Source organism: Corvus cornix, chromosome 20 (assembly GCF_000738735.6).
Source record: "Corvus cornix cornix isolate S_Up_H32 chromosome 20, ASM73873v5, whole genome shotgun sequence".
NCBI classification, from domain to species: domain Eukaryota; kingdom Metazoa; phylum Chordata; class Aves; order Passeriformes; family Corvidae; genus Corvus; species Corvus cornix.
Genome location: NC_046349.1, coordinates 5,263,119 through 5,282,730, shown reverse-complemented (window position 1 = coordinate 5,282,730; position 19,612 = coordinate 5,263,119). Strand labels below are relative to the sequence as shown.

The 19,612-nt window shown below is 46.4% G+C and overlaps 1 protein-coding gene across 1 annotated transcript in view; it reads right to left on the bottom strand.

Moving 5' to 3' along the window:
• Window positions 1-1,874: 1,874 nt before the first annotated feature.
• The window catches only part of TOP1 (DNA topoisomerase I), a 66,646-nt gene continuing 48,908 nt past the window's right edge, over window positions 1,875-19,612 (bottom strand). Inside the window, exons 9-21 of the mRNA XM_039563441.1 lie at window positions 17,641-17,756; window positions 14,264-14,385; window positions 13,426-13,548; window positions 11,815-12,002; window positions 11,030-11,174; window positions 9,849-9,992; window positions 8,640-8,825; window positions 7,026-7,094; window positions 6,304-6,418; window positions 5,470-5,597; window positions 4,298-4,392; window positions 3,421-3,570; window positions 1,875-3,283 (exon numbers count right to left, since the gene is read on the bottom strand). Of these exons, the coding sequence (XP_039419375.1) occupies window positions 3,181-3,283; window positions 3,421-3,570; window positions 4,298-4,392; window positions 5,470-5,597; window positions 6,304-6,418; window positions 7,026-7,094; window positions 8,640-8,825; window positions 9,849-9,992; window positions 11,030-11,174; window positions 11,815-12,002; window positions 13,426-13,548; window positions 14,264-14,385; window positions 17,641-17,756 (1,684 nt within the window). The 3' untranslated portion in view covers window positions 1,875-3,180. The remainder of the gene's footprint in view (window positions 3,284-3,420; window positions 3,571-4,297; window positions 4,393-5,469; window positions 5,598-6,303; window positions 6,419-7,025; window positions 7,095-8,639; window positions 8,826-9,848; window positions 9,993-11,029; window positions 11,175-11,814; window positions 12,003-13,425; window positions 13,549-14,263; window positions 14,386-17,640; window positions 17,757-19,612) is intronic.

The window sequence follows — 19,612 nt, the reverse complement described above, 5'->3', positions numbered from 1 at the left end:
GGATGGAAAGCAGCGCCGTGCCGGGGATGGAAAGCAGAGCCGCCCGGGGCTGCGGAGCTGCCGCGGATGCTGGCGCGGTGCCGGCCGCGTGCCGAGGAGCCGGGCAAAGCCGTGCCCGCGGGCTGCCTCCCCCCGCAGCCTCTGCCCCTTCCACGCACTGCAGGGTCCCTCTGGATGACAACAAGCAGCTGGTGAGAAACCCACGGCAGCTCCGGGGTCCCTGTCCCCACTCCTCAGTGCTGCGCGGGGAGCGCACACATTTTTAATATCGAATTCACCTGGTTTCAATTTTCAGCTCTGGAATCCTGTAAGACTTCAAGGGGGATGGGGCTGCATCCTGCAGGGTTTGCACCTCCCCTTGGCAGCCAGGCCCTGGCCATGGGCTCGCGATGCACAAGATCTGGTTCAAACCTACATACATTTTGCCCTCTCCGCCGGTCATGACACTGGTGCTTCAGTTTCCCTGGCTGCCAAACACAGGCCCCGTTGTGGGACTGGAAAGCCAAAGTGGGGTGGTGGCACTGGGGCAGGCGAGCACAGGCGTGGCAGCGGTGGGACGCAGGACAGGATGTGGCGCGTTTGTGGCCATCTCTCTTGTTTGCACAGTGAGTCAGTGGGGTCTGGGAATTCTCTATGGAAAGTGTGGGGTGTGTGGTCCTCACCTTGCTGTGCCACAGGCAAAACCACAGATTAAACCCTCCTGAGCTCCCTGCCCGGGACAGAGCCTGTGCTCCCCAGGGCTGGGTGCATTTTCAGGGGCTGGTTTTGCACCACCATCCTTCTCCTTCTCACTGACAGAGAGGCACAGCACCCTCCAACCTCGGACATCAGCCTGGCCTTGCACTTCCAGGCAGAGCACGGATCTCCCAGCCTAGCCAGAGCACCCCACCATGCCCAGGGAGAAGGTGGATCTGCCAGCAGCGATGCTGGGGTGAGGGATCCCCTCTGTGGGAGTACATCCCTCCCCACTGCACTCAACAATTCCCTGTTCAGTGGTGTAAGAGATGGGAATTTCTAAGATACGGGATAACTGGGCCAGGGCTGCAGGTGGGAAGGAGGGCTGTATAAATAGAAAGGATATTTTTACAGGCCGCATTGTTCAGGCACGGGCAGGTCGGGAGCACAATGAGCCCTTTTCCCTCTCTGCTGGCATTTTCGCTGCTGCACCTTGGAAATGCCCCAGAGAGCAAACGGCAACTCCTGCCAAGCTCCAAGTTTGTGCAGCCACAACAAAGTGCCTGGAAGATCACAGCAGGCAGCAGGAAGCCCCGCTCGGGGCTGGCTGCCCAGAGGCTCCTCAGCTGGCTGAGCCTGACCCCACAGCTGCCCTCGGGGGTCTGGGAGCCCACCAGAGCTCTGGGGTCACAGGGAGGTGCTTGCAGAGCAGCCAGGGCCTGTGTCTGCTTCACAGCCCCCAACAACACCAGGCCAGGGCTGCTCCCAGTGCCAGGGAGGAGAATGCATCCATCAGCCTCATCACCTGTGTCCTTGCCCAGCCTCCTGCCCTTCCCAGCCATGAAGGCGAAGGAGCTGCTCTCCCTCCCTTCTCCTCTGTGTAAGAGGGCTGGGGGTCAATAAAAGGCAGCAGAGAAACCAGGCCAGGAAGAGCAGCTCCGGTGTCACTGCCTCTGCCTGCTCCTGCTCTCTGCTTTTTCCCAGGACAAAGCAAACTGATGCTGAGCTGCACCTGCATGGAAACCCACAGTGACCACCAGAGAGGGTGCAGCACAACCACAGCAAGGCAGGGATGGGCCACATCCTTCAGGGAATTCCTGCTGGGAACAGAAATTGCACCCCACCATCTCCCTCAGCCCAGCGACCAGAGGGGCCTCACGTCCAGGGCTGGAGGTGAAAGAACACAGAGACACCAACACTCAGCTAAGTTGTAGGAATTTATTTTAAATAACCTACAGTTGATTAAAAGGGAATTCATGATAAAAATAGAAGATACTTGTTGAGGAAAGGCTGCAGGAAATGGTCTTGCACACACACTACGCTAACAATGCCTCTAAGACTAATGATTATAGCAAAAAAAGGTTTCACATTAAAATTCTGCTTTTTAATTTTTAAAATTTTTTTACACAATTACAAAAGAAAAAAATAAAAGCCCTAAAATCTTGATTATTTTCCTTTTTGGACCAATGCTCATTTCCCTCGAAATTTATTGACCTGTGAAACTTCTTTTTACACAATAAAATCTTTCAAGTAAAAGAGGGGAGTGGGGCTTAGAAAAAAAGGGGGGGAAAAAAGGTAAAACAGTCTGTCAAACCTAAAAAGTAGATAATTCTTGGAAGTGTACAGAGCATGTTCAGAACAAAGGGTGATGGGAATGTCATTTGTTTCCAATTTCACTTGTCCTCAAATTCCACACACATCTTCCCATCACACGGCCCCCTCCCCCCACCCGCTCCCCAAACCTACACGATCTTTAAGATCATAAAGAAAGAAAACTGTTTAAATATTTTAAAATAATTAAAAAGAAAGAAAAATTCACATTTAAAATAGGAACACTCAAGTCAGGAGGCCGATTTCCCATCATGATTTGCTCTGAACAAATGTGGTGGATATTTGTAAATTCATGTTCCAATGCCACAACTGTTTCAAGTGACAAATTGAAAAAGATTTGGGTATTTCCATGACTATAGTGATAGCTGTAACAGGTGCGTTGGGTTCCTTAAATTTTGTTTATTTGTTAAATTCTGAAATGGGGCGGGAGGGGGAGGGGAAGGGCAGGGGTTAAGGAGTCCATTTTCTATTAAAATATAGAAGTTATTGCAAAACCCTAACTGTAAAAACGCACCAATATAATTGGATTTTGTATACAGTAGCTAAAGATTCCCACGCTCTCAGTGTGATGGTGAATTTGCCTGGCGGAAGGTTGACAAATCCCCATCCACTTGCCCTGCCTCAAGAGAAAAACCACACAAACCAGACAGCTAGAATTTGGATCTCTGAAACATTTTTAAATAAGTTGTCCATAGGACAACTGGCTCAGCTCCTTTAGGATATTTCCAGGTTATGCTTTCTGCAAGTTATTGGCTGTTGTTTTATCTGATGCTCACTTGCCCCTTTCCTCCCCCTTCCCCAGCATCCAAGGACAAGTAAGGCTCACAGTTTATCAATCTCCCTAAAAACCAGGCTACTCCCTTTTCCCATAAAATTCAGCTCAATAAAAACAGGTTAAAACTCATAGTCTTCCTCTGCCATGTCGATAGCCCAGGCAAATTTCTCTCGTTGGGTTTTGTTATAAATCTTCTCTATAGGAATTCCCCACTTCTTACACCTGCAGGAGAGGAGATGCTGTTAGAGTTTGGGATAAAAGGAAGGCCAGAGACCCTGCCCTTGTTGCTATGTGTGGGGACAAGACAGAGGTGAAGGGGTGGGGTGGATCACCCCAGCACATCCCAGGCAGGTGCTTACCAAGCAACAGAGATCCTGGGATCCAGATAGTTGAGTTTGGAGGTGCCCAAAGCGATCTGCTTGTTCTCCTCCCTATCTGTAGCCTGAACCTCCAGCTTCATCAGTTGCTCCTCGATCCTCTGCACTGCTTTCTTCTTGCTCTCCACTGTCCTGGGGTGGCAAAGAACACAGCACTGAATTCCTAATGCCCTGCCAGCACTGTGGGAACCCAAAGGGACTCTGCCCAAGGTAAGCAATGCCACCAGCCACACAGGGCAGCTGTGTCAGCACAGATGGTGACACAACACACTCAGCACATGCAATTAAGAACTGACATTTTCCAAGAGGCAGAGCAGGAATCTTAAGCAGCAGTTTTGTTTTAAAGGGTTGGAAGCAACAGCCTGAACTGTTCTGATGCTACACCCACTCCCACACCAGCCCATCTATCCCTCAGTAAGTCATGCTGTGATCCTGCTTTCAGAGCTCCTGTAACTCAGCTCCCCCGTGGCTGCTCTGCAGAGCCCACACGGAGCCCAGCACATCGTCTGTGCCGTGGGCTTCCGACGGGGAGCGCGGAACTCAGGGAGGTGCCTGTGCAGTAATTAATTGTGTGAGCCCTGGCTCCCCACAAAGAGCAATGCTGCACACTGGATCCACCCCTATGCTGGTCCTGGGCAGCAGCGGGGTGGGTGAGCACTGGTGGGTGCTCAGCTCCCAGGGCTGGGCACGAGTGACCACGTCAGGAACCGCACGGTCACACCACCCCGTGGGTGACCATTTCTTCAGGCACAGAATGAAAAGGACAAAAGAAAGCCTTCCCAAATCACAGGCCAGGAAAGTGGACAGGGTTAAGGACCCCTTCTGGGACCATTGCACAGCCCAGTAACACCAGCCTTACTTTTTAGACTTCTCATCCCTCCGGACCTTGGCATCAGCTTTGGCGCTTTTCAGTTCCCTCCTGGCATCAGCTAATTGCTCCTTCTTGGCATCAATCTAGGAGAGGCAAAACCAGATGGCAGCACTGTGAACAAGCTGCTGACAGCTGTGTCAGTCACCCCTGGGCAGCATGACCCAGGAAGCCAGTTTGTGACCATGTTCAGAATCTACCAGCAGTCAGATCCACTCCTGCAGAGCAATCAGGCCACTGGCCACTGCACAGCCAAGTGTGGTGAGATATCCCCCTCAAAAAATAGGGCCTCACTAATTTCCAAAGACAAGCTGGTGCTGGGAGCTTTCTCACACAGCTACAACCAAGCAGGCCAAGGAATTGGCTTGGTCTGGCCTGGCCAACAATCCCTCCTGGCAGCTTGTCTGCCTCCACTGCATCCCACTACTACCAGCTCTCTGATGGCTACATGGAAGGATGATCCCTGATCCCTCAGCAGGAATCAGCCCCAAATCCTACACACTGAAAGGTGTTAATGCTCCACGCAGTTCTTCTTCAGTAAGCTTAGGATTCAGGGAGATTTAGCATTTTGCAGCCCCTGTTCAACCACTCCCCTTAAACATCCCCAAGCTCTAGGATCTAGGGTGAAGGCAGCCATGTTAGGTGTTATGGAAGCAGGGGACACTGCAGTGCCAAACCAGAACTCCTTATTGTGAAGGTTATTCTAAAGCCAGACCAGGAACAGACCTAACCCCTTTGGACCTCATGGCCTTCACCAGAAACAATCTGCAAAGGAAGAGGTCAAGTCAGAGGGGCATAATGTACTATGTACACACGGACAGTGGCCTGGGATTCACACAACAGGGGTGGATGCCCACTCCAGGTTCTTTAGGGGACACAGATCACAGCTAGAGACTGCTGCTCTCAAGTTTCAATGGCAGCAGAACACACAGCTATAGGATGAAGGGCAGAAAAAGGGTCCGGTCTTTTCTTTACAAGTAAAAGATAACTCAGAGAAGCCCCTTCCAGCTCGCTGCTCATCTCCAAGCATCATCTCTGATGCACACTACCAACTCCTGACAGGGAAAAGCAGGCTCTGCTTTCACCCCACGGGAAAGGAATCCTGACTCCTGAGATGCAGCACTTGGAGTCCTGCTGCCCCTGAGCTGGGCAGGGGGAGGTACCTTGCTCTGCAGGTTCATCATGGACTTCTCGAAGGTTTTGGGTGGAGCTCTCTGGTGGTTACACAGAATGGCCACCGCTCTGTTGGCACGGTTGTAGGAGAGGATCTTTGCTGGGATGTTGTCATCCGCTGTGAAGGAAGGGAAGTGGTGAACGAGTGGGTTCTCCAGGGTGTGCTGCCCCAGCCAGCATCCCACAGCCACTGCAGAACCGACCTTCCGCTCCCATGGCCATTCTCAACACTGCACTCCAACTGTAGTCCCAAAAGCCTGGCCACTTCCATCCCAGCCCCTAACTCCTTCTGGATGTTACTCATCACCACTGACACCATCTCAACTCAACAGAGGGGAAGCACAGCCATGCCCAGAGCAGGGGACAGCAGGACCACCCTGCCCAGGACACCGCTGGGCTTCACAGGTCCAATGTGCCCACTTGGTAAAGCTGCCAAGTGCAAGGCAGCCCTGCTCACAGAGGTTGTGGATGAGCAGCCAAGGAACGTGGCGCTGTTACAGATGCATCTGCCTTGCCTGTCATCTACAGGACCTCACAATTAAATAGAAAGCAAACAGATTTGGTAAAGGATAGGCATAACCTGGAAAATACACCCTGGTGTGCTCACAAGTCAGTTCTGTTCTGCCCCAGTGCTGGGCTGTTCAACTACCCCCAAAGATTGACAGCAGATTTTTGGTCAGACCTCAGCTGCCTGACGTTTGCACTGGGAGAACTGTAACAAGGAAGTGGTGAACAGATACACGACTTGTGGCTCAGCCAAGGAAGCCAGGTCTGTGTTGCACAGTCAGATCTGTTCCCCTCACAGCTTCAGGGGCAAGACTTACGATTAGTGAGCTCCTTGAGCTGCTGCTGTAGCGTGATGGAGGCATTGTAAGTACGGAATACCTTGGCTGTCAGTCCCTCCATAAGGTCTTGAAGGTGTTTATTTAAGATACTGGTCTGAAGAAGCAGAAAGGAGGTGACAGTAAGCACTAGGAATGGCCACAGCATTTGTGAAACCTCTGGACCCATGGCTGACACAGAAGTGCAGCTCACGGCTGAGGCCTGGTGTACTCAGACCTGACCACAACAGAATAGCCACAGCATTACTGAAACCACAGCAAAAGTGAACAAAGAACCAACAAGTATTAGATTGGTAACAAGTACCACAAGTGGCCAAAAAGGATTTCGTTGGTGCAGAGATTTTGGTTTCCAGTAACAATAAAAGTGCCTGGACCACCACAGTGCTCCCACAGAGTCAAGTGTGCAGACAGGGATGGCACCTGAAAATCTGTCACCTCACACATTCATCATCTCTGAACTCTGAAAACACTCCCCAGGTCAGAGCCAGGCAGGCTCACCAGGACCAAGGCCCATCGCTTTGGGAACCTGTGGGCACAGTGGACAATTCAGCCACCAGACTGAGACAGACTCTCACTGCCTTGAGGCTGCTCTGGAAGAAAATTTCCACTGAAACCATTTCTGCAACAGAGCAGCTGTTACTGCCTGCTGCAGAGCAAGCCTGCTCATGGTGCTCCACCACCCTCACCAGGAACTATGTGCTTACATTGAGGCGGTCAAAGAGGTCATCCTCAGGCTGCTTGTTCTCCATGAACAGCTGAAGATTCTTAAACACCTGCAGGAAAAAAACCCCAGGAATGTCAGGCACACAGACCACACAGCACTGGGCAGGACTGAGTTGTATGAAAGCAAGACTGCCAGGGAGCCATTAAACTGTTCCAGGGAACAGTGATGATGCTGGATGTTACTTCCCAGCATGCAAAGACCCATCTCTCAATGCAATGCCTGTGCTGCAGGTTCCTCCCCAGCAACAGGAGTCCTGAGCCTTCAACGCCCTTTATCCTCATCCTTTGGATCAAAATTACAGGGGATCTGACTCTGCTCTGGTGTAGCTGCCTAACAGAGAAAGAGACCCCAAAGCTACTGTCTTTTCCTTACTCTCCTACTATTACTCAAGCCCAAGAGACCCCTGAGCCATTTTCCATGGACTGAAGCTACAAGAAACCCTCCTCACTGCTGCATTGTTTCATACAATTTCATCCCAAACGTGTCTCAGTGGGGTAGGGAGAATAATCAAAGCATCTTTGATTATAACAGAGACCACAAATCCCAGTTCTGCGTGCTCCAATTCCCCAGCTTCTGAACAACACACATTCTTCTATAGACACCCAATATACAAAGATTTCTAGTTCTACAATAATCAACTCCTCATTTTAAGCGCTGAAAAAATAACAAGAGATACCAATAAATTTAAACAGAAGAATATGCTTCCTTCTTCACACAGGGAACCAAGAATTCCAGCACAAGTTAATTTCTAGAGCAGCGGTAGTTTGATTTTTTTTTCAGTTGTTTTGCTCCTCAAGAGGCCAACATTTACTGCTGACTGTCATGACAACTACCACAGTGTTATACACAGGGTATCTAACACAGACCACAGAGCTGTGGACCAGATGCAAAGCTGTTACACCCACAAAAACATTTTGGATAGTACCCTCCAGGTTCACGCTGCTGGATAAGGATCGATTCTGAAATGAGGCCAAAATCACAGCCAATTTGAAACTGGTGGATGACAGAAATAAAAGAATTGACATGGCATAAGAAGTCTTGGCTGGCAGACACCCAGGTTCATAGGCCAGGGGTATCAGTGCACCTACTCCACAGGCTCTGGAGCAGCAAAGATTAAGATCTACCTCTGTGAGGGCTCAGATCCAACATGAACCAAACCACTGTGACAGAGGTGTGTATTATCAAAGCCCCCATCAAACCGCTGCTCTGCCAATGCCAGCAGTATTTCAGAACTTTTAAAGCTGTTTCTTGTCACATGGGCCTGGAACTCCACCACCTACAGGTGACAAAACCAACTCTGGTGACCAGAACAAGACCCAGGAAACTCATCTAGCACAGCTGTTACAGTTATGCTATGTCAACTCTTCCCACTGACACCACAGGGAAGAGCAGCAACATGTCTGAACATCTCATCTGCCAGGCTGTGTCACACCACCTTCCATGGCACTGCCAATAAAGAGCATGTCACATTAACTGACTTATTTCTTGGCTCGGTGTCTTAGCACTGATAAAGCAACGTGTTAATGCCATCCAAACTGTGCTGACCACATCTCTAACAGTTCAGTCTGTGTATGTGCTTGTGGAGGTGCCTTACCCTCTTCTCCACAGGGACTTTGTTGTAGTATCGGATGGAGTCCTTCCCGAGGAAGTCGAACTCAACCACGTATTCCTGCCCATCCAGTTCAGGATGCAGCTTGATGTGCTCTACTCTCAGAGAGCAGCAGCCCACGGTGTCAGCTGTCTCTCCTTCTTCTTTTTCATTACCAGCTCTCAGGGCAAGCTACATTAATATCAAGATAAGAGAAGTAAGGAATTCAAACTGTCCCCAGAACACAGAGATGCTGCAAGCCTTCAGACAATGGCCTAGAACCAGCAGTGTCCAGAGGAGAATATCTCCTTATTTTAAGAGTTTAAGCCAGGATGCTTTACCAACTTTTGCTCATTATGTAACTCAAACTGTGACACAGTTCTGACTAATGGAAATTAATTTCAAAAAGTGTGGCAGTTTTTAAAAATCAAATTGACTTCCATGTGAACTCCACCTGAAACAAACAGTTCAGTTGTTCACCTTCTATGATCCTACCTGCTCACTGCACACTAAATACATTTCAAATAGCATATAGGTTATATAAATATTGGCTTGTATCAATTAATTAAAGGCTACATTTGACTGCATAAAAACACATATATTTAACAGTGCTGGCTAAAACAATTTCTAACTTTTGAAATCTTCAGTGGTCATATGAAACCACAATTATTCACATCAAATTTGCTTGGTTCACATCAAACCATTTTGAACAAGACCTGTTAATTTAGTTAGTCAAGACACCATATGCTACTAGGGAACAGCTCTCTGGGAACTGGTTTTAAGTTGCTTTAAATGCATCAACACAACTGCAGTTTTCCTTATGCTGTGGTGAAAAAATTATCGTAATTACAAAACCTCACAACTGTGACCTCAAACTGAAGAGGTGACAAACCAGCAGAAATTCCCAGCAGGAAAACTGAAACAGCTGGAGACAAAAGGCCCACACAGACTTCCCAGTAATCCAACTGGGTGATTCTGGAACCAGGCCGTGAGTTTTGCCTGAACTAAACAATGCTGCCTGAAATAGCTGTGTTCAGTACAATAGTTTATTGCTCTGGATTCCAGGTAATGGGAAGGAAAAGGAGCCTGCTCACCAGGAAGTCTCAGGATACCTTAGTAACTGGGCTCAATTCTGCCTTCAAGACAAACACACAGCATTCCCAAGTATTCCCAGCAGGACAGGGAAGGCGAGGGGAGCCAAGGAAGGAGCCTCACCTTGTCAATGAAGTACAGTGCGACAGCCCTCTGCCGTACTTTCATCTCTTTGGATTTCCAGTCTTCTCGGTATTGATTCCGGATTTTATCTACACACTTCTTCAACCTCCGAGCTGTCTCGTACTTCTGCCAGTCCTTCTCACCCTGCAGGGAAGTTGGAATAGAGTCAGCACTAGAGAGCACGCAGAGGACCAGCTCCAATCTGCATCTCAAGGCTTTGCAAGCCCGTGTGTGGCAAATGGTCTCGCTGTACAAAAGCACTGAGATGCTGCTGCTGCACAGCTCAGCTTCACACTGTGCTGCCACACAGCTGCAGGTCATTCAGATTTCCATGATATTAAATGCTTCCATGGAAGCAGCTAGAGAGGGACACAAAAGACACATCTTCCCTGCTTCTCAAAATACAAATGGCTTCCTCTGCTTTATTCAGATGGCACTTATGTTCTTTCAGCTGTGTAATTAAATACCCATAAAAGGCAAAAGCAACATCAACAGTTCATCATCATTATTATATATTCAAGACATAGCAAAAAGAGGGCAGGAATTCACAAGGAACAGAGATATTTTTCCTCCTTTATTTGTAGGACAAACTCCTTGTTTCCAATCCAGGAAAAAATCTCTCAGGAAAAGACTTCATGAAAGGAGCTTAAATTCTTGCTTTTATGGACTTGAGCCACGGACTGGGTATTTGCTCCTGCAGCAGGAGTTTGTTTTCCTTCAGTCATGAGCTCCTTACCAGCCTTCTCAGCCAGGAGCCTGGCCGGGTTTTTAATTTTACAAACAACTAATTAGCAACCCATGGTTAGAACTTCACTACATGACCAGGCAGGGGAAGTTAAAGCCAAATGTATGTGAACTATCCACCAGAGCAAGCCCTTTCTTGGATAAAATGCTTCCTTTTAGGTTTACACAGGTTAAAGGATTCCACAAGAAATGACACAGTGACGTTTTTCAGAGACATTTTGAAGACTTCACCTGCTCTCCTGGGCAGTAACTGTATCCTCTCTTTTCAAGGGGGAACAGAAGCACAGAAGCTTCCCTATGTTTTTCAACCACTGTAGGATGACTACAGTGTAGGTAGCTTTACCTCTTATCTCTTCCCTAATCAAGAGCTACATTTGCTTCTTGGAAACTTGACCAGGAAGATTGCTTTGGTTTTGTTTTTTTAACTAGATCTTTACCTTAATTCTTGAGCTAGGGTTCAACATGATATATTTGATAGAGCCTTGGATGTTCTCAGTCCATGACACCAGCCAGGTCACCTTGTTATCATGCCGGACCTCCTTCCATTTGTGTCCTGGTGGAGGGGCAGGGATTTTGGAATCCCTACAGAGAATTAGAAAACAGACGATAAAAGCTATTTAAAAAAATCCCACCAGCATCAAAACAGAGAAGGTAATAGCCAGCATTACACAAAGAAAGTGCAGGGAAAGGAACAGAGGCAACAGAACTGCATTATCTCCACAAGCAGGAAACCAAATAAATCAAAATGAACAGTCAAAGATCAGGAATGTAACTGCTACCAACATGGACCTGCTGAAGAATTACACTGTAGGTGGGACACATTGCTAGGACGAATTTTGATTTGTGCACACTGCAATAGTGTGGACACTTATGAGGACTAGAGAGAGTGAAGAGAAGCCCACCAAACCTTAGCCTTCAACATCAAGGAAGACAAAGTGGGGCAACCTATGTAGAATAAAATTATTTTCTGGAAATACTAGCAGGAAAGGCAGTTCAAGCAGATGTAGGCTGTAGGCGTGAGGAAGAAAATATGTTGACAAAGTTCTACATGAACCCCATGATTGCCTTGCTCAGTCTTTGCTTGTATGACTCAGTTTCTTATCCATATGAGAACAAGATAAGCTGCATCCCTAATTCTACATGTTTGAGTATCAACTTATACAGAGTTTTAAAAAATGAGCTCTAGAAAGCAAAGCCAAGGCGTGAAGCATGCAGTGCTCACTTGCTGCAGTTAATGATGATGTCTTCAGGCATGATGCGTCTCTTCAACATTCCCATTTTGGGATGGTTGCCACGACCTCGGAAGAGACCTGGGGGTTCAATCTTAAAGTTGGCAATCCTCTCCTTGTGGTTGTCCATCACACAGTAACCATACTCCTTTAATAGCCGCTCGTTCTCCTCTTTGATTTTCTGGGAAAAGCCAAAAGCGAAGATGATGTAGCACATGCAGCACCACACATACCTTCATATGCCAAGACTTAACAAATTTTTATATTTGCACCACACTAATGCTGAAGACCCAACCCAAAACCAGATCTCCGTCATGGCAAGTGTATCAGACTGGCCAGAAAAGCATTCATAAAATGCAAGCAGCACAAACAAACTGGAAAAAGGGAAAGAATGTGTGAAAACTTGTATTTGAGGGAAACAGATCAGTGCTGGTGAAGGCAGCTACAGTTTTGTCACAATAGAGGCATGTATCTCTATCCATATATCTCAGATTCAAGGGTACTCCCAGCACAGTCCTGCTACTTTATATTCTATACTCAGCATTTGGCATCCACTGGACTTCGTATCTTGTTGTTTATGTAAAAAATTCTGTGTATAGAAGACTTCTGTGTTTGAACTCAGCATTGGAAAGCAGGCAAAGGAATGTCTCCAGGCTGCTGCATGTCAAGCCTGTGTCAGCAAATGGTCTCATAAGCAGAACACAGCCTTCTAAGAAAGAATGTGCTGAGATTTCACTGCATACTTCTGTGCCTGAACTCTAACTATACAGAAGGAAAAATAAAAACATTGCAGCTCAAAATAAAACATCTGACCCACAGACAGCACTGCTGCACCAGCTAAGAAACAGAAAAAGCCACTTCTGCTCCATTTTAAGAGCTACCATGGACAGGAACTGAAGGGCTCACCCACATTTATCAAACCAAAACAGCAGGAAGACAAGGGCTCTCTATTTTGATGGGATCCCTCTGATCCCAAAGGCTGTAATTCCAAGCTGCCAGGCCCATCATTCAAAGGACAACTACTAAAGCATTGCAGAGGATCAACTGAGAACTTGGGGAAGGTTTTCACCTTCCAACATCCACTGCAGTTAATTTAATTCTCAACCTACGAGACACTGTACCCATGCTACTGGATAATAAAGTTCATTTTTATTCAAAAAACAGCATTACTTGATGTTTAAGATTTCTTCTCTCATGTTATTCACTGATGGCATTGCTGCACCATCCTTATCTATGCCATCCTTAACAGAGTATCCACTGCTCATTATTTCCCAGGGACCAATGAACCCAGAGGCAGCACCTCTGATTCTCTTTATTAACTTAAGCTATTACTTAACTTTACTTAAGCTATTACTTACTTAACTTTATTTCCCTAAGCAGGATCAGCCCTATCAATATCATTTAAGTCAGGATGAAGATTCAGCTGTAAACACAGTGCTCTGCCCTACCTGAGCTGCACAGTGCAGACTCCTACAGTTCACCTGAAAGCAATAATCTGAAAGCTGAAGAAAACACTGACATATGCACAGCAAGGAGAATGATTACACAGAGATGTTTACAAGCCAGCTAAGAATCATGAAGTCTCCTAGAATTCCCTCTGGTACCTGTTTCTCCTCCTTGGACATCTGTTTCCTAGCTTCCGACTGAGCTTTGAAATACTGGCTCATGTGGGTGAAGTCACACTTGCTGAGGTTGGTGATAGTGCTCTTCTCTTCAGAGGTCATTTCCTTGCAGAAAGAAAGCAGTGCTTTAAGTTTACACACACACACAAAAGTTTCCATGCATAGCAGAGCTTACGCTACTCCAGGCAGCTTAAACAGGAACAACAGGCAGGTTCTCACAATAACCACCCCAAGAATCCCCCAATTCTTGCACAGGCTCACTCCAGCTGAGGTAAAAGAGGAAAGAAAGGACAAGCAGCAGATCCTGTGGAGCACTGGCATTGCAGGGTTCTGATCTCCCCAAGCACTGGGCAATGCTGCACCACTTTCCAAAGCACTTCCACACCCAGCTGTGACTGGGACTGCTGAGGGATGGGGAGAAAAACCCAGAAACCCATCCAGGAAAAGTGCATCAAACGTTTGGTTTGCTGTTATGGCTGATGACTGAGGTGAATATCTCCATTTTAGGTCTTTGGAAGGGGTTTCCTTCTAGTAAATCTGGCTCTTACACAAGGCATGTAACAGGGAGGTCAGGTACACCCATCATGCTGCATCATGCAGAGAACCCTGACTTTGCTGGTTTAGAAAGGCATTTATGGTAGGGTCCTTCCTGGTGAAACTACAGGATAAACGGGAAACTTCACAGCTACAGCGTGAGGCAGCTTTCAGTGGCCTTAAGCCAACTTTTGCATGCATGGAACAGTAGCCCCTTTTCACTGGCCAGTGCTGAGGAGACACTGGCCATGTTCGCAGTCACTGCAGCCCAGGACTATGTGCATACCTTTCTCCAGTCCTTGAAGAAGTTTTTCCTGAAGATCTCCTTTGTAGTGTACTCATGATCAAGCATTTTTGCAAAGAATGTAGCAACTTCTTCTGCTTTGGTACTCAGCTTCATGACTTTACCTACAAAGAAAGGTTTGCTTCTTAAAGAAAATGGTAAACAGGAATCAAAGCTATAAAGAGAATATAGTAACTACCCTACAGGATTATATTTTTACTACAGAGAAGTTTGTCTTAAAATGTTACATAATACAGCAACTTGAATGGGCAAAGGAAACACAAGAGCACAATTGTTTCACTTCCACCACAAACATTTTGAAAAAAGTTTCCTCTGGAATCTAAACATTAAAAAAAGCAACAGCAATCTGATGTGAGGCAGGTCTGGGCTGCAGGGCAGGAAGGGGAAAAGGCCTGCTGCAGGAAACCCTCTGCTGAGCCACCCCCGTGCTGGGTGTGCTCCTGGGGAGACGCTGCTGTTTGATGTCAAAGAGGCAGGGATTTTATTAAATTTCATATTCCAGCACTCAGACATATGGGAAGTACAGTCCCTGTATTCCTTTTCAATGCACAGACTCCACCTCGGAACACCCCTTCCAGCCTTCAGCTATTTCTAGGCAGGAAGAGCCCTTCCTCTGGATACGCTACAAATAGGCTGGGAAGAGATGCCAAATATTCAACTCTCCTTCATTGCAGGGAAACGTGTCAGGGTTCTGCTAATTGTTCCCTCTGCTGTGGGAATGCACTCCTGCATCTCCAAAGCAGGCTCAAAAGCCAGTTGTTTTTAAGAAAGACTGAGCTGTCAGTGAATGGAGGGGTCACATTCCAGCTTCTCTGCATGACTGCAGCACAAAGTGGAATTGCTGCAAGGGAAGACTGAAACACAAGGGAATAGAGGCTGCTGCAGCATGGAGGCTGTGGATTCGACATCTAACATTCCTATCGAGCACTTTTTGGTCCTGATTGCATTCCTGATGAAACGTGGGGTGCCAGTGATCCCTCTGAAGGATTCTGCATGCAGCTCACATCTCCATCTAGTTGCAAGAAATATTTAAAGTTCCAATGGCTGGCAGACAGTCAATACCTGGGGATTTCTAACAACCATTTTACTGAACACAAGTGAACACAAGAAACTGTTCAATCTGTGCTCTTGGAAAAAAAAAAATACCACGCTTTGGATTTACTACATATTTTCAAAAGTTGCATCATCTCTAAAATTAAAGCATGGGAGTCAGCTATAAAGACTTAAGATCTATAAACCCTCGTAAAACAGGACTTAGCAAAAGGTCCTCCCAATGATCTGAGAATATTCCACAATTAAATAAAAACAATAGTAACTCTGCCAATTTTTAAGCTGTAACCTAAAATACAGCATTTGTTTGCTTATAACAGGAAATGGGGGAAGGGAGAGACAGCAAGGGACTGTTTTTCCAGGCTGCAATTTTAGCTTGACAGAGGCTATCGAGTTAGTAACATGTTATGGGGCTAAAATGTCTGATATTTTTCCCAGCTAGCCGAAGGCTCAGTCATCTTTATCTAACCACTTTAGAATATATTTCGCTGGACACAATATCCTTTTTTTTCCACGAAGGTTTGAAAAGGCTCCCAAGTGACAGAGCTGGTAAAGAAAGGATTTATTCCAGAGGCATGATATTAGTTACCTGATTTTAAAAATGAAAACCAGACAGCAACCAGGGGACATAAAGAGCAGAAGAGCCCTCATGGCCAGCACTGCAGCTGCCACCACCTACACTCTTACCTTGCCCCACCTACAGAAAAATGTGCAAGTTTGAGCCACCACTGGACTATGAGCAGTGACTGGTTAACCCACAGGCACTGAAAAAGGATGGCTTTGGCATTTCAAGCTCCTTCCCTGAGCAGGTATCACAGGCACTTCCAAGAGCCCCAGCAGCTGCTACATGAGATGAAAGCGGGCAGTGAATCCCCAGGCCGGGGACAGATTCCTCCGGTGCGAGCCGGCCGCTGGCCAGCCACAGCCTCATTACTGGGCTCTACAAATCACCCTGGGATAATCTCGAAATGAGACAACGCCTTGTGAGCACAGACAGAGGCTCTCAGCAGCTGCTGTATAAATCAAACATCTGATTTTTTGCCTAGTTTCTCAAGGAAGACTTATGGGATGTCTTTATTTGCCAGACCCCCTCCTTGCCCACCCCATGACTGTTGAGCTTATTGATGAATTTCTGTGATGACAGAGGCAGAGGTTACACAAATCCCTGCAGAGGCTCTGTGAAATAGAAGGCTGGAGAGATGAGGAGCTTACTGTTGTCTGCACCAAGGGATAGCTACAGTGCAATCTGCCCCTCCCCTTCTCTAGACAACAGGAGAGATCATGCATTTTTCAATACAGGGAAACAATTTCCAACTTTTTATCAAGTTCTTATCAAACCCTAAGAAAGAAGGCTGCAGACATCCTTGATCACTGTGCTACTTGCTTGAAGATAGCCTTTAATATGCTACAGCATATTTATTTCACTACTTTGCTGCTGAAAATGTAATGCCACCTATTCTTCAGTATTTAAAAACACTGTGTCATGTCACATGAAAACAGCACGTTGCTCCTGGAAGAGTTCCATGTGCAGATGTCCCCATCACCAAAAATTGCATTTTCATCCATTCAAATACCTCCCACCTAATTCAATCCTGGGTTAATTTGATCCTACATTTAACATGATCACAGGACTAAAAGGAAACACACAGGTCATCAAATCCAGGCTCCAGCAGGCATCACATCATATAATCCCTTTCACGTGAGCCTCAATCAACCAGGCAGCCCAGGATATTTCAATCCCACACCAATTAGTTCTACCACACGCAGGTGTCAGGGAGTGGGACCATGACTTACATGAGAGGGCTGTGTCCTTGAGGCCAGGGTCATCCCATTCATTCCTACAAGATCCTAACCATCTGTACCCAAATTCAATTGTCTTTCATTTTGCTCACACCACCAATCAATCATGAATTTCACCACAGATGATGGAAGCTGCAATTCTTGAGGTTAAAGAAAACAAGAGCAAGCCTAAAGGTAACCAGTGACGAGGCAGCTGCAATTACACACTCCACTGGTCAGGCACTGCTACTCTGAGGCATCAGACACTCATTCTGCAAAGGAACCTGAGAGATTCACCACCATAAGGGACTGAGAACAGGTTTATCCCTGTGTCACTTCAGTGAGCAGAATTCAGCAGGCTCAGGTAAATCCCTTTCCTTGCACAGACCTCACTTTGCTGCTGAGGAGCTGATTTAAGTGAACCACTAAAACACAACCACCTCCTCAGCTCTTCAGTCCCCAGAAGAACACCGCAATAGCCTGAGATGTTTATTTCTCTTCCTAGCAAGTAGAAACACAGATTAACTCACCATCATAATAAAACTTGACATTTTCAGGCAGAGGTTCATATGGTGGAGCAAATACAGGACCTTTGTGCTCTAGGAACTTCCATTTAATGCCTTCAGGGTAGCGCTCTTCTTCCCACCTTCAAGAGAGAAATATGAACCAATACAATTTTAAGCTCCCAATCTTCATTTTATTACTGTGTGGGTATGAGAGTATGCTAAACCAGCAAGAAATCACTGCTTTGTAGGGTACAGACCAACAACAAATACTTAATGTACTATCACCATTTACTTCTTTCTTTTCTCCTCTTTTTTTTTTTTCCCTCCAAAAGCCCAGTTGTGTCCATGAACACAACACCTTGGGCTGCAGATTACCTGATGCCATCCTATTCCTCACCTCTCATTTGCTCCTCTTTTCACAAAATCACACAGCTGAAATTGCTTAGATCTTAAGAAAATAAGACTTGGACCCTGTAAACCAGCTAGGACCATGCTAAATTAGCTTCAGCTGTGATCTAACATCAGGTCCAGGATGCCTGCTCAGCAAACTCAAACAATTGTGGTATATTATGCAGCTGCTTTCAGATGTGGACAATATGCCATTAAGGGCAGAGATAAAGAAACAGATGTTCATTTACAACCTAAATGAGAACCAACCTGCTTGGACAAGAAAGGCTAAAACCTGCTCTGTCATTTTAAATTCATTCCAATTCTCTGGGTAAGAAAAGCATACTTGAACAAAACCAGAGCAGCCCAGAAAACTGCATGTTTGTCTTAAAGAGGCTCTATAAGAAACGCTCTATAAAAATGCTTTGCAAGTGATGCATTTGGTATCACAACACAGCAAGGCAGGCACCACCAATGCCACATTCCAAGCAAAGAGGGTCAGCAATTCATCTGCAGAGAAAAGGGTCCTGCCAGGCCAGGATCCTTCCCCCAGCTCCCAGCGCCTAGGTCACTGATTCCACACTCCTCCCCTCCAAGCTCCTTTCATAATTACCACAACATTACTGCTACATGCTGCTGGCACAGGATTACCTGCTGGGAAAGGCTATTTCACCTCAGCCATCAATCAGCTGAAGACCATTAACCTGTCACAGCACTCAGTCTCTGAATTGCCCAGACAACTTTGTTGAGCAGCCATGACAATAAAAAAAAGGAGTTTAAGCTTCTGTCTGGTGTCAGCTCTAAGGAGCAGCATTCCCATTCCAGGTGCCACGGCAGCTGAGGAGAGATGTGCACGTACTGCCTGCATCTCAGGAGCTGTGATGCACTGATAGATTGCTTCATCTCTACTGAGATAAAAGTCACTGCATAGAAGAGAAACACTGCACAGAGATAAGAGTTTCTGCTAGAAGACACTCAAAATGTTTCACTCGTGTCTGTACATCAACAATTTAGGAACAACAGCAACATAGCAGCTGGCTAGAGTTTGAAAGGCACCACCTTTGACCACACCACTGGACCTGACTACTTCTGATGAGAAGCAACAGCTTTAACAGGAAAGCACCCAACCCCAGCTATCAGTGCAGAACTGCATTCAGACTTCAGTCCCTGGCTGGGAAGAAGGCTTAAGTAAACCATGTTGATGTAAGAAAGCAATATTGACAAAGATTCCAAATATTTACATTCCTAATGATTGTTGTGTTTTGGGTTTTTTTTTAATTAATTAGAAGCTAGAAATATAAATATTTTGTCAAACATAGGCCTAGGTTCTTCCACCCAGAAGCTCCTTTCAGCAAAACAAACCTAAACCACTCTCCTCTCCGCCAGAATAAGCTTCTCCTCTCTGACAATGAGCAATTTTATTCCAGTGAGAACAAAATAAGGGCATCATTCACAGTAGTTACTACTTTTCAGGACAGGTTTGTCATTCTCTTATTTTAAATTTATTTGTCTCGTATTTACTTGATGAGAAATTCTGTACCTCTATCCCCTCCTGTTCTTTTAGAAAGGACACATGTAAAAGCAGTACTAGACATGCAGCAGTTTAAAT